The 14,739-nt window shown below is 36.4% G+C and overlaps 1 protein-coding gene across 2 annotated transcripts in view; it reads right to left on the bottom strand.

The window, feature by feature from the left end:
• The window catches only part of Ac76E (adenylate cyclase type 2 Ac76E), a 303,933-nt gene that overhangs the window by 108,449 nt on the left and 180,745 nt on the right, over positions 1-14,739 (bottom strand). For both annotated transcript variants that reach the window (XM_089245805.1, XM_089245806.1), the window contains one exon: positions 5,321-5,432. In XM_089245805.1, coding sequence (XP_089101931.1) covers positions 5,321-5,432 — 112 coding nt within the window. The remainder of the gene's footprint in view (positions 1-5,320; positions 5,433-14,739) is intronic.

Here is a 14,739-nt window from a genome sequence, read left to right as displayed (position 1 = left end):
AAATGTAATACTCAAAATCAATTGTTCTTACAACAACTGCCTGCTTGTTGTGTGAGTCTTAACCCTCTCACGATCAAGGACGAGATATCTCGTCCAAACACAAATGAATAAATTGATTTCAGCTATTTTTTTACTTCTTTTTTCATCACCACGAAGCTTTATCGTAACCCTATGAACGGAAGTTTTTACGTCTCCCTTATTCACTTTAGTATTTTTCCCCTTTTGTCGTCTCTAGTCGCACTAGCGCTTTTTTTCACATTCAGAAGCAATTTTTTCTAACTTTCTATATTCCTGTTTAGTACTTCCCCGCCCCACTTCCCGCGTATAATAACTCTGCTATATACAGAAAATATGTATAAGAGAGAACGCATAAGGAGGGTTAGAAAGACAGGGTGAGGGTGGAAGAGAAATCTGCTACACTCATATCTTCTTTACCCTTCTATTTCTAACATGCGAACAAGGAAACCAGCTTTTTGTGATTTATCGCCGATACGTACAGATCATCCAAATATGTTTCCAAATGTTTCACGTGAAGGGGTGGTCAAGGTGTCCTAAACCTAAATTATGGTGTCAAATAAAAACTGCTGATTTTCAATATTATGGTGCAGCATTCATGTAAATAGTCATTATTTATCATTAATTAATAATTGCTTGAAAGCAATGTAAATAGCCTGTATTACATATAAAAATAGTACGTATTTATGGCCGAAATATGCATTTTCCTGTAAATCGCGCCAAGGTGGTGAATAACTTATTGTTTTTGGTGACAATGCCGATACTTCAATGGCGTTATGACGCAAGAGGAAGGTTGTTAATAATAGACGGTATCACAGAATGTTCGAAATTCACGTCAATTTTTCTTTTCCTCATATATAAGAGGCGCTGTCCAAACGTGTACAAGAGAGTAGTGCAAAGACAGCTACACAATATTCTGACGTGACATGGGACCACGTACGCACATGCACATACACACAGACAGAAAATAAATTTTATATGTATAGATTGGTACCCTGCAATGTTAAACGTCCAAGATGGCGTCCCCCGAACAAGATGGGACGACGAAGATCATAAAGATTGCAACAGCCGACTGGATGGATTAAATATCAGACAGAAAAAAAATTTAAGAATTTAGAGGAAGACCTACATCCAGCAATGTATTGAAAATAGTTGATGATGATGATGATCAAAATACTTACTTTGTACTTCATGTTATTTTAAAAAGAAATTAAATTACGAAGTTCATCGTGAAATTTATAATGAAATAAAGTGGTTAAATTCTTAGAAAAAAAATTGATAAAAACATTTAAATTTGTAGATTAATTACATTACACTTCAACTACTAAACGCAATTCATTACTACAGTATATATAATCACTAATTCGGAAACATCATTAAAATGAAGTATTTCGAAATATTAGAAGATTATTTTCGCGAAGAGTTGCTTCTTAATGATGGAAATTTAATCATAAAAATAAAAGAATATGCATATTTAATGAATAGAAAAAATTTTTCTTTGAAGAAGAAAAAAAAAACACACGAAGACGGGCTCTTTGTAGACAAATTACAGCAATTAATCAATGTTTATCCGTTCTTATAATTTAAGCATTTTTATTGCCTTTCTTCGTGAAGAAAAGAAAGAGCCATAATTAGCGAAATCATCATTCCTCTTCTTTAAGTCTTCCGCTCAAACCATTAGCTAATTTGCATGAATTTCTTTTGTGTTGAAAAAAAAAAATTAACTAATTCAGTTGTTTGAATGTGATTATGTAAAATAGGAAGAAGGCATATTATATTGATGTTTGAAGTGTTTTTCCCCCGTCGAATATTTGAAGGGATATCACGTTCCATTTTTCGCTCTCTTCTCTTCTTACTTATTTTACTTATTTTTTGATGATGAAGCTATGTATTTCAAAAAGCTCACAGGTGAACCGTCATTGGACAATTTATTATTGTTTCACGCAGAAAGGAATGAGTTGCGTTGGGATGGTTTATCACAATGTTTTACAACCTGTTACCCGCAGACCCCTGGGGAGGGGGGTTCGTGAGTACTTTGTAAGTGGGTCCGTGAGATCTCATTTTCCTTTTACTACCATGGATGACACGTTTTGTGCTGTGAAATCGCAATTTTTTTTTTTTTGTTATGCAAACTGTAAAAAAACAAAAAAATACATTTTGGATTTTATGGGGGGGGGGGGGTGTCCGCGTTGCATTGGCTTTCACTCATAGACTAAAGATATACAGGGTGTTGCCTTGAAGTTGCGACAAACTCGGAGGAATGATATTAGGCATCAGAGGAGCAAAAATTGCCATAGAATATGGTATCGCAAACCACATTTAGGAAGTGAAAATCGCAAGAATACTTATGAAGGGTGCGACGTCCAATGGGACAAGAAAAGCCAGTAATAAGTATCAAAAACATTTATTTCACAGCATGTGTGATTAAAACACAGCCTGTGGTGTCAACAATTCCTGTGATAATTTCTCTCCGTCTTCTTTCTATTGGACTGTGCTGCACTGGCTGTATTGTAATCATGCTGCGACAGAATGATTACAATGGTAAATGGTAAATTTTTTGATAATAGTAAATGGTTTTTGTACTTTATTATTTTACCTTTTTGAATTAATTTTTACTCTATTTCGTGCACCACAGGCTGTATTGTAATCACACACGCACGCACGCTGTCAAATAAACGTTTTTCTACTTATTATTGGCCTTCTTGTCCAACTCGACGTCACACCCTTCATAAGTACGGGGTGATTATAAAAAAACTATCCCGACATATGGGCCCCTAACTATCATACCATTCACAGAAACTGAATGAAATTTTGGCATAAGGTATTTTGAGGTATGCGCTCAAGAATGATATGGAAAACAACAGTGTCACTCTAACAGCTACGGTTACAGTGAGAAAATTTCGAAAATATCAAATGGCAACACCAAGTTTTTTGTATTGGAATGCGATCTCCATACTGAAAAACACTAAATAGCGTTGGAATGGCACCTGTAGCACGAAAATCCCCGGAGCTAGGGAAGGAAAACGTAAAAAGGACTTTGCCGTGCACCAGAGCATTAATGTTCGTTTCATTCGTCACACCGTTTCTTCGGCTGAGATCCCAGCCTGATTAGTCCTCCACAAGGTCATGTGGAAAATTTGTGAAACACAATAAAATGCTTTATTTTATGCTGCTTCTCTGTCCTTATTGGTTGTCCTCACTTTTAGCCTATCTACCGCCGGTGATTTTCATGCTAGAGTTGCAGTTCGAACGCTATTTAGGGTTTTTCACAATGGAGATCTCATTCCAATACAAAAAACTTGGTGTTGCCATTTGATATTTTCGAAATTTTCTCACTGTAACCGTAACTGTTAGAGTGACACTCTTGTTTTCCATATCATTCTTGAGCGCATACATCAAAATACCTTATGCCAAAATTTCATTCAGTTTCTGCGAATGGTATGATAGCCCATATGTCGGAATAGTTTTTTTTATAATCACCCTGTATTTTTGCGATTTTCACTGACTAAAGGGGGTTTGCGATACGATACCAGGTTCTATGGCAATTTTTGATCTTCTTGATGCCTAATATTACCCCTCTGAGTTTGTCGCCACTTCAAGGCAACAAACTACTGTATATTATTAATCTATGCTTCCATTACACGGGGGTTCGCGATACGGAATAGGTAGGGAAACACCGATTATTATTTTTTTCAGACTATAAATGGGTCTCCGTGTTAGAGGCATCTTCAGCAATTAAGAATAGTTTATCAAGCGAAAGCAGTCTGTGTGGTCGTTTTGAAGAGCAACGGGAGAAACACTTTCATGCCCTCTGGCGACGGGAATATTTTCATAATTCTATCGCAACACTAATCATTTGTATCACTATATACATGGGCTCTACAAGGGTGGGGCTGAAAGGGCTCCAGCCCGGGACGATACTTTCTATTTTTCGAATTTTTACGCTATAAATTAACCGTAGAAAAGCCGGGGTGGGGGGCCCCGCCTTAGCCTAAGGGCCATCTTGAAGGATGCGGGGGGGGGGGCATGCCTACATGTGATATAACTGTACATTTTCGTAGTTATACGACTATTCTTTCTTTCTTGGTGCGTTATTTTCTTTGACGGTATATTTGAAATTACATGCCCAACAGGACATGCAAATTTTTTGTAGATTTCTCCAGCCCTGGTTATTAAATGCATTTTACTTGTTAGTAAGATTACTCAAATCAAGATATAACTGCAGTTCCTTCAAAATTCATTTGATATGCTTGATCAGGGGTTGAGAGAAAATTTTCAGATATGCGGTTCACGAGCGGTGCCCCGCTTTCGTATATTAGCCGCTCCTATGGGTAGCGGGTATTCACTGGCTGCGAAAACAAAATAAGAAGCCATACATAAGTCGTTGTTGATGGCAGGTGCTGAAAGTCCACGCAGTTCAGTTTCAAGAGTCATACGTTTATTACGAAAGCGGTTCTTGACCAGGGGTCTTTATAGAGGCTTCGGGAGTGTCCATGAGTTTTGATGAGAAAACAAATAAAACTCATTGTTTTTCGTCGTATTATATGCTCAATATTTCTCTGTGAAGTTATCCGTGGCCTTCATCTCATCGGCAAAGGGGGGATTCCTGGCCTTCGTATCATTGGCACAAAGGGTCCGGGGAAACACAAAAGGTTAAGAACCCCCGGATAACGAGGAACGGTCTTGCACTGTGTCCATTTTTGTACAGTTTAGGAAAGTAGCGCGTTATTCCCCCCCCCCCCCGTCCCTCCCTACTTCTTTGAGCCGCCGTGTTGATATGAGCATTTATGCGTAATAAGTGTCTTCTACCTTACAATATTTACACGAGCCTCACCGCAGTGGTGATCGGCTGAAGTTGGTCTGTGGTTCCCAACTTCAAGGCGCAAATGCGAGCCAATCTCCCCGTTAAAAAGTCTCGCCACAGAGAACAACAGTCCTACAAACAGTACAAATATTCAGTCATTACACTTCACTCACTTCACTTCTGAGATATAGATGGCAGCACTGACAAATCACACACAACACTAGAAACGCACTCAGACTGTTAGGTACACATACTTACACTTCCGGCACAACTCACTAGGTAGTAAATTGCCCATGGCGATAGACCTGAGTTGTGCTCGGCTTGAAAAAAAAAAAATATTTACACGAATTTTTTTTCCTCTTATGACCTTTCCATATTCAAGCAATACTTTTGGTGCGGACTGCATTCCTGTATCATAATTTGCCTATTTTAAATTAATTATCCAAAAGAACGTTTCACATAAGATGTAAATATATTAAAAAAAAAAGCAAAACTACTTACTTGAGCGATTTGATCGAAGCGGCCGAAAAGCTCGTTGAGAGTCCTGACAAGATCTGATGCAGACAGTTGTTCAGACAGTGGCGTGAAGTTGACGATGTCGGCGTATAGAATACTGAGAAATGAGAAGAAAAATACACTGATGATTGTATCTTTCGTCGAATAAACGTTCAAAATAGAGTAAATTATAACATAAGAAAAACCAAATTATATATACGAAGAAAAGAAATAATTTATACGATCAATTCACGCTGTAGCGAAACAAAAAAATTGGAGGTTATTTTCAGTGTATAAGAAATTAGTTGCGAGGGAATAAACGAGGAGCAAATTGAAACGAATTCCTCCGTGAATAGTGCTCGCGTTTTACGTATACTGTATATATAATATGTATTATCACTTTCCTAGCTTTCGAGGAAAAATTTCTAGGCTCGTTAAAGAACCCGCTTTCATATGAAAGAAACCACTAATGTTACTTGTCTTATTGTTCGAGAAGTAGCGAGTATTAAAAACTCCGCGAGAAAGGGGTCGTGCATAAAATAACAAGCTCCACAGGCTGTCCTAAATTGTTTTCACAGCAACCGTTGAGTTCAGGAACATACGTGGAGGTCATAAAACGACTTTGCTGGTATATGAACCCCTAGTGGCCGCAAAAAAAATAAACGAATGCAAATGAAATTCGAGATATAGGTGTTTCGACGTATGCGCTCAAGAATGATGAGAGAAACAAAATTCTAGCTCTTGCGGTTACTATTCTAGCAGCAACAAAATGTTGAAAAATTCAAATTTCAACAATAACTTTTATGCATTGCCAGGTAATGGTTGTGAGGGTGCAGAGAAGAGCTACGCGTGCTCTTGTTGGTACACAAGTCTCGAGCTATGAAGAAAGACTTGATTTTTTGAATATGTGCGTATTGGAGGAACGCAGGTGTCGAGGGGGGGGGGGGAATGCGATCGAAGTGTTTGAAATTTTAACGGGATGGATGGGATGGACCATGAGTCGTTAATACACAGTAAATCAACTGCTTCGACAAGGGGACACCAGTATCGTTTATTAAAGGACAATTTTAGATAGTGGTGTGTCGTAGGGAGTTTTTCTCTGATAAAGTTTTTTCACATTTGTCCCTCGGAGCATTTTACTGAGGCCCGCCGACTGTTTGTAGGGCTCCCACTCAAAAAATTAGAAAAAAGTAGTACGAGGGAGGGTACTCCCCCCCCCCCCCCCAGATACTCCCCTCTTGGACAACATAATCATAGTATAATAAAAAAATCACTTTTTTTTTTAAATTTAAAATTAGTTGTCTATTTTCATAGCACTATTTCAGTACCCTGTAAGATTGACTCGAACCAAAGCAAAACGACACCCTCCAAACAATCGTAAAAACAATACAATTTCTTCATTAATTGCAATCTACAACGTTTGTAATACTTTGGCAATATATCGATGATTCTCTCCTCAGTTAAAATCAATTACACTAATTTTGTTGTTAGGGTGTGGTAAAAAAGTAGGACAAAAACTAGAAAATAGAAAAAACCGAGAACGTAGGATATTTTATCAAAAAGTATGACAAAACCGAGAAAGTAGGTCTCATTTTACCTCATTTTACCAAACAGTAGGCTGACACCTTGGATTGGACCCTTTCCTTGTCAAGTTTCGTCTTTTATGCTGCCATCTATATTTCTAATGAAAACTGAGAAATTTCGTATATTTATATGAGTAAATGGGTGGATTTTTGTAGGGTTGTGTAAGAAGCAATGAAATCTTAATGGAACAGAAATCACACAAGAATGTGTGTGCGTGTGAATGATCGGTCGATCATTTTGTTCAGCAAAATGGGACCCCCATTTTGTCCCTTAAACTCGTATGTAGTTTAAAATTTCAGAAAACTTTAAGGAATTGTATTTTTATGCGGTTTGCGAAAAATATTATTTTCACGAAGTGGATTTTTTTTTTTTTGGTACAGAAAAAAAGAAAATACTTTAAATTTATATCGGTAGAGTGCGGGCGGTGCACGAAAGCAAATCAGTGGAAATATGCAGAATCAGGAACGTCATCTCAACTTTTTCCGGGGGGGGGGGGAGGGACAAAGAACATGTATGTATATATATATATATATATATATGCCATTTTTAGTGTATTTTCAAAAGCCGGAGGGCAACGGGCCTGTGCAGGATGTACGATAAACACGTCAATGTTTACATTGATTGATATCACTATAGGTGAAGATTTTTACTTCAAAACATAATGCAAAAAATCTTGTTACAGAGCAGTGGTTCTTAACTAGGGGTGCTGGAAATCATTTTTGGGGGTGCGAGATGAAAAAAAAAAAAATTTGCAACACGCTGGCCTTCTTTTTTTCTTTCTTTCAAACCGAGCACAACTCAGGTCTATCACCATCTATGAGTGATTTACTATCTAGTGAGTTGTGCCGGAAGTGTCAACACGCTGGCTGTGATTATTCAGGAAAATCGAAATGATGATGTTGCATTCTCAAAAAAATATACATGAATCGTACCGATATTTTTCACTTCATCTTTTGGCTTTCACTTGGAAAAACGTGTCACACGAAATTTGCGTTGCAAAAGTTTCTTTTTCGATTAGGAGATCGTACTTCCTTTCCACTTCGATTGCGAAAAAAATATTATTGATACCTACAAAATATGTTAGTTTATATTTTGTACCTTTCCTGCTACTCTTTGATTTTATACTGTTGTGAACATGAGTCAAGAAAAACGTGAAAAAATTTAGTCAAGTGCCAAACAATTATTTATGTATCGTTATTCCAGCTGGAATCAATAAGGGTAAGAACAAAAAATGTCAAAAAAACTTTTTTCAGTTCAATTTTTGAATTAGTTTTCATAAAGAAGCAAAAATTAAATATGAACCATACCCGAAAAGAGGAATTAAATAAGCACTATAGTTTATAGGAAATAATTAATCGATAGCCAATGTAATTAATCGATAACCAATGTAATTAATCGATAACCAATGTAATTAATTACAGAAAAACAAAATTTTTTAACAGATAGAAAACGTGTTATCCAAGGGTTGCTGGAAGATTAGTAGTATTTCACTGGGGTGCGGGATGGAAAAAAGTTTAAGAACCACTGTTGTAGAGCTTTGGACTTTTACAGTGACAAGAAGCGGTGGCAAAACCTAGTCTGTCCCCCTCCTGACAAAAATTTCTGCGTTGAGCCGTGATTGAAAATTCATTGAACGCGAAGTTTTCGAGTGTCTGAATGAATAACATTTCTCTCTAGTGTTTGAGGTGCCATTAAGAAACATAGAAAAATGATCCTCCGAGAACAAAAAAATGTCCACTGGGAATACATAAGGATACAAAATGGTTCCGAAAAAAAGACATAAGAGGGAGAATCCATTGTAAGCGCATACTACATCCCTGAAGAAAATGCAAACAGATTAAAATTTTCGGTGATAAAAATGATTCAGTGAAAAAAAAAAGAAGCTAAAATCTCTGCATTGAGATAGAGTGGCGGGCCATAATCTGATTAGGATGGGATAAAAATGATTAAAACATACGACCGATTTCTTAAAAACTCCTAAAATGTGACTGATCGCTCAAAAATGCTTAAAATATTACCAATAGCTCGAAAATGTCCAAAATATAACTTGTCATAAAAAAATATGGCATGTGTCCTAAATAATCCACGAGCCCTTGTTATTACATTTGTCAAATACCGTAAGCCTGAAAATTCATAATTAATGAAAGATATTCCCAGTGTTATTGAAAGAATTATTTCCAGAATTATTGAAAAAAAAGTATTCTTGGAATTAATGAAAAAATAATTTCACAGAGTATTATCAAATGAAATATTTTCAGAAATGATGAAAATTCATTTTTGGTGAAAGAATAATCTCAGAATAAATAAAATTCTCGAATATAATACGGCCTTTCGTTTCACTTGAAGCCCCATGAGGCTTTTCGGATCACGTGATATTTCCCTCTTTCTTTGAGGGACACACAAACCGTAGACAAGGTAACCAATATGGCGACTCCCTGTGCCATTCGTGAGAGACACAAATCTCTATTAAAGAAACGTGGAAATGAATCGTTTTTTTTTTCCTGTTTGATGAGAGTTAGATATTTCAAAATTTTCTTTAAGTTCAAGTTATTGACCGACCCGTTTTTTTCCTTCAAAAATGCTTAATTAAAGCTGCCGAATTTTTTTCAAACGTAATTTATGTGCCCATAATTAATTTTAAAACATTCTAAACTACAGTCGAATCCCGTTATAACAAAGTCCAAGAGACCGGAGAAATCACTTAGTTATAATAAAATTTCGTTATAAAGGAATTTCAGATTTTTGCATTGTTCCTACATAAACTTATCTGGGGGATTAGAAAAGTGTTCGTTAAAATTAGATTTTCGCTATAACGGTAATCGTTGAAACGGGATTCGACTGTATATGGATTGATCCAGTTAGATATTATAAGATGATACGGAGACATTGATTTTCATTTTTGTGCTAGAAATAAATAATTGAAATTAATGTTATTCAATGAGAATATCCAACTCAAAAGTAGGTTCGGCTAATTATTTTATATTTAATTTTCTCTCGGCTTCGTAAATGTATCTTTAAGCGAACTCAATATTTCGAAAATCTAAAATTCAATTCCATTTTTAAAATTATTGATGCGGCAGGGGTAATACTATACGATACTAGATTTCCACATTTCTACGGTAAAATCGGCAATTTTAACTTGATTTCCGTGGGGGCTTATCCTGTGTTTGACCCTCTTAGTCAGTGCAGTGCTCTCTAACGACAAAAATCTCAACTAATTTTTCCCTGTTTAAAAAAAAAATCCCCTTCCGTGAGAATAATGTTTTTGCAATGCGCTTTAAAATATACCAATTCTTATGAATTTGTAAACTATTTACGAATTTATGGGACACCCTGTACAAATCTGTATATTTTGAAAATGAAGCTTTCATTTACCACATTCTGATATATTCCATGAATAAGGAGGGTAACAAATGGGTAATGCATGACTTTCGTTATGTAAATGACCATTCCTCGGTCACAGAAGAGTGATTATATTTGTCAAACACCATCATGTCTTTGGATATTTCTTCGCCTGTAAACCCCGCAAGTTTTTTCCCGATAATAAGCCTTGAGGTTTCAAAAGAGCAAAATCTTGAGAAAAGAAAGAATATTCGAGAAAGAGCGTTCTCTCTCTCCCTATTTGCATAGATATGTGAAACATATTTCACGTTGTTTTGTTTTTTTTTCCCAACTCTGCCAACGAATAAGAAATGGCTTGTTAGGAAATGGAGATTGAGAGAGACACTATGGCATTTCACGAAATATGAATATCAATTCCGTTGCACTGGAATTGAGATGCGTTCCTAGAGAAATTCCCAGTCTTTTCAATAAGGAAGTCCCAACCTCTGGAATAGTTCTTGGAATTCTTCTGGTGGAAAAAAAGCTCCACCAAACAAAGGCTAGACATACACGTATACATGCGAGCATGACACAGAGATAAGTTTGTTTATGAACAAGATTTATCTATTCAATGATATCCAGACAGACACGTAATGAATGGTGGCATCGCCGAAGCATACGCCATCGATATTTCTTATCCGATGGAATAAGAAATAAAAAAGCAACGGAGAACGAACACACTGTGGAATATTATTCAGAGAGAGGTTTCTATTCAACATAGAAAATATAATGGATATTCTTCTCCTTCCTGGTAATTCGGCTCTTGTATACAGGGTAATTCCATAATTCCCGTTGCCGCATTTTACTAGTGAACCGTTTATCCTACACAGAGCCGCACTTATAGGGTGGGCGACAGGTGCGGTCGCGACGGGCCCCGCATTTACAGTAATAATAATTGCAAAATTCTGCCCCTTCCATCTAGAAAGAAATAATTCTGAAATTTTTTGAACTTTCATCATTTTTAGAATTTTGAATTTCCGTGAATTTCTGGAATTGTTTATTTCATTCCTTCTGAATTTTCGTCAGTTTATGGAATTGTTCCTTTCATTCATTCTGAATATCCATCAGTTTATGGAATTGTTTCTTTCCTTCATTCTGAATATCCGTCAGTTTATGGAATTGTTCCTTTCATTCATTCTGAATATCCGTCAGTTTATGGAATTGTTTCTTTCATTCGTTCTGAATTTTCGACAGGTTATGGAATTGTTTCTTTCATTCATTCCGAATTTCTGTCAATTTCTGGAATTGTTTCTTTCATTCATTCCGAATTCCCATCAATTTCTGGAATTATTTCTTTCATTCATTCCGAATTCACGCCAATTTCTAGAATTATTTCTTTCATTCATTCCGAATTCCCGTCAATTTCTGGAATCGTTTCTTTCATTCATTCCGAATTCCCATCAATTTCTGGAATCGTTTCTTTCATTCATTCCGAATTCCCATCAATTTCTGGAATCGTTTCTTTCATTCATTCCGAATTCCCACCAATTTCTGGAATCGTTTCTTTCATTTATTCTGAATTTTCATCAATTCTAAAAGTATTTGTAGCATTTACTCTGAATTCCGACGGACGATGAAATTTTTTCTAGCATTTGTTCTGAATTATCATGATTTTAATTTTCTGAATTTTTATCTCCCTCTCTTACAGAATATATAAAATACAGGGCTGATGGGAGACCTGAAATTATGTATATCTGCCCAGCCATTATATTCGCACCGGGCCCCACGTCTGGCAAGGGTGTCACTGATCCTACAGGCATACTTCCTACAGGAAGAGGTATCCAAACAACGTGTAAAACTCAGATACGTCATACATGTCGCAAGGGGTTGTATACTTATTAAAATATGAAAATTAACTTTTTATACGATCCACCTGTCCTCAAAAACCCAATTAGAAAGCTGTTGCTCAGTCTCTAGCGCACTCACAAATTGGAATTTCAAACTTGATCTCATTCGTTACCTGTAATATACGTCAGGTGAGGGGTGAGTTGCATGGAAGATATTATGTAAACAAAAATGTAGTTTTTGAGATTACTGAGATTCCTCGATTGTGGTGACGAACGTGTGGAAATCCGATCTAAAACTACGAATCTTCCTCTACGCCCTTTCCGGAACAACTAACAGCTCTGCAGATGTCTGCATAGAAAATGACAAACAGCATTCGCCGTACAGACAAATATGCATAAAAGCAGCAACTCACACTGCTGCAAACGCGGTGTCTTCGATGATGGACGACGACGACGACTGCTAGCGGCAATTGTTCGTATACACGCATGCACATTTCGTCTCTCTATCTGACTGTCCGGTTAGGATTTCTAATCAAGACGATATTTACGTTTGGGGGGTTCCGGAATTCCCGTCTCTCTCTATCTCTCTCCAAAACATATCCCAACAGATGGACTCCGGTTGTACTGCTAAATTAATTTTCGGGAGGCTGCGGATGTTCCACACGCATCAGATTGAATGTACATTTGATGGCGATTCCTCATTCCCCCCCCCCCCTTGGGTAATTTAGGAGACAAACAGGATCGAATTCCTCCACGCTGTTTATTCCTCCATGAAACGGGACAGACACTCAGTGCGCTTAAACGGTATCGTTCATACAGACAGTACGAATTTCGAGAGTGGAATGGCAATTTCAATAGCCGAAGTGTTAAAGTTTTAAGTATCAATGTACGGTCAAACCTCGTTAGCGGGTTATTCGGATAACTCGTCACCCTGATTGACGGGTCACTTTAAAAAAAAAAATCCCGATTGTCCTTTATGGCGTTCTTATGCTATTGAAATCCTAATAATGCGCGTCTCCGCGCTCTGCTTAAGAAGGGGGTCACTTTTGTGATTTTTTGGTATTCTTGCCTTTCAATTTGTGTTTCTTCTAAATATTTTTAACTCTAACACTTTTTTCCCTCTCGAAAATGGGGAATAATGAAAATTATATTTGTAATGAAAATTATATTTATAATGAAAATTATACTGGTACGTCTCATTTTTTGTTGTTTATCAACAATTGTTTGGTAAACATTGCAGCCTGTGATGCTTTCACTATTAAGAAATTATAACAAAAGCATACCAATTCAAAATTTTTGAAAAATGAACTCAAATTAGTTTTAAAACTCTTTATTTTGTAGTAAGCATAGATAATTGTTTGAATTTTAATTTGCATTTACAATTAATGTCGAATATACAGCAGAGTCTTGTTTATCCGACGTTCGATTATCTGACACTCCGTATTATCCGACGTCCCACCGCAAGAAAACAACACAAAAATGCATCAATCGGCAACAAGAACTGCAAGTTGCGATCGTGAACGTAGTCTATTTTTTCTTGCTCCCGACTCTACCGCAGCTAATAAATTACCCCGACTGTACAGTGGCGCGCCCGTCTACACTATGACTATAATGATCAGTATGAAATGTATTTAATAGAATAATGCAATGAAATAAATTGTCGCTATATATTGTCAATTGCGATGAAAACGAAATTGAAGAGCAAGATCAAGCACCAACTGTTGAGCCTTGCCGAATCTCACACAACGACTAAGGCTCTAGAAACTGCGATTAAATACATTGAGCAACAAGAAGCTACAGGAATCGACATAATAATGCTTCAAACAAAGATGGCAAGACTTGACAGCGAAGAAACGGCACTCGTCAGGAGAGCAGACTACGATAAAAAAAATTCTTTAAATCATCACAGGACTGAACTTTTTAAGTATACTGAATTTACCTCCAGAATATTTTGTAAGTTTATTTTTTCTATTGTTTTGTTGAAAATATGATTATTAGGTTCATAATGTGTAAAATGTTGACATAGTTTGACGTTTAATAGACTTTTTCTCAACACCTCCCTATTATCCGACACTTTCGCTTCTCCGACCTTCTGCTTTCCCGTTTATGTCAGATAAGCGAAAATCTGCTGTAAATGCAGTTTTTCTGTTGATTTCAATGCATTTTGATGGCCTTAACCATTTTTCATTATTATTAATGGTGCATATTTGTAGCACAAAACTAAAAAAAGTCTAATACAGTCAAAATGATCCTATCTTGGGTTTGGTGACTTGAGATGGAAGAGAAAATTATCGTAAATGATACACATTAATACAAATACAAGGCCACAACAGGCAAAATGCCCATCGAGGTGGCTGAGAAAAAGATGCCCTTAACAAATATTGACATCATATATTTCTAAAATGCAGCAGCCCAATTTAAAATTCAATGATAAAAACAATATAAACAAAAGCAATTATAAACAAATTCAATATATTATAAAATATTATGCAATGCCCATAAAAAATATTTATGGCTGTCTCATCTAAGTATGGATAACTTCTCGATTTATCCCAATATGTTCACCGTATCCATTTTTAAACGAGCCAATTGTGTTAGAATTCACGATCTCCGGATGTAAGCTATTCCATTAATTAACAACCCTATTGGAGAAAAATTTGCTGCGACGCCACA

This window comes from Pholcus phalangioides, unplaced genomic scaffold (genome assembly GCF_987345545.1).
Source record: "Pholcus phalangioides strain wild (caught in Gottingen) unplaced genomic scaffold, Ppha-v1.0 ptg000016l_1, whole genome shotgun sequence".
Classification (NCBI taxonomy): Eukaryota; Metazoa; Arthropoda; class Arachnida; order Araneae; family Pholcidae; genus Pholcus; species Pholcus phalangioides.
Note: the sequence above shows the minus strand (reverse complement) of the source record. Positions and strands in the feature narration are given on the sequence as shown.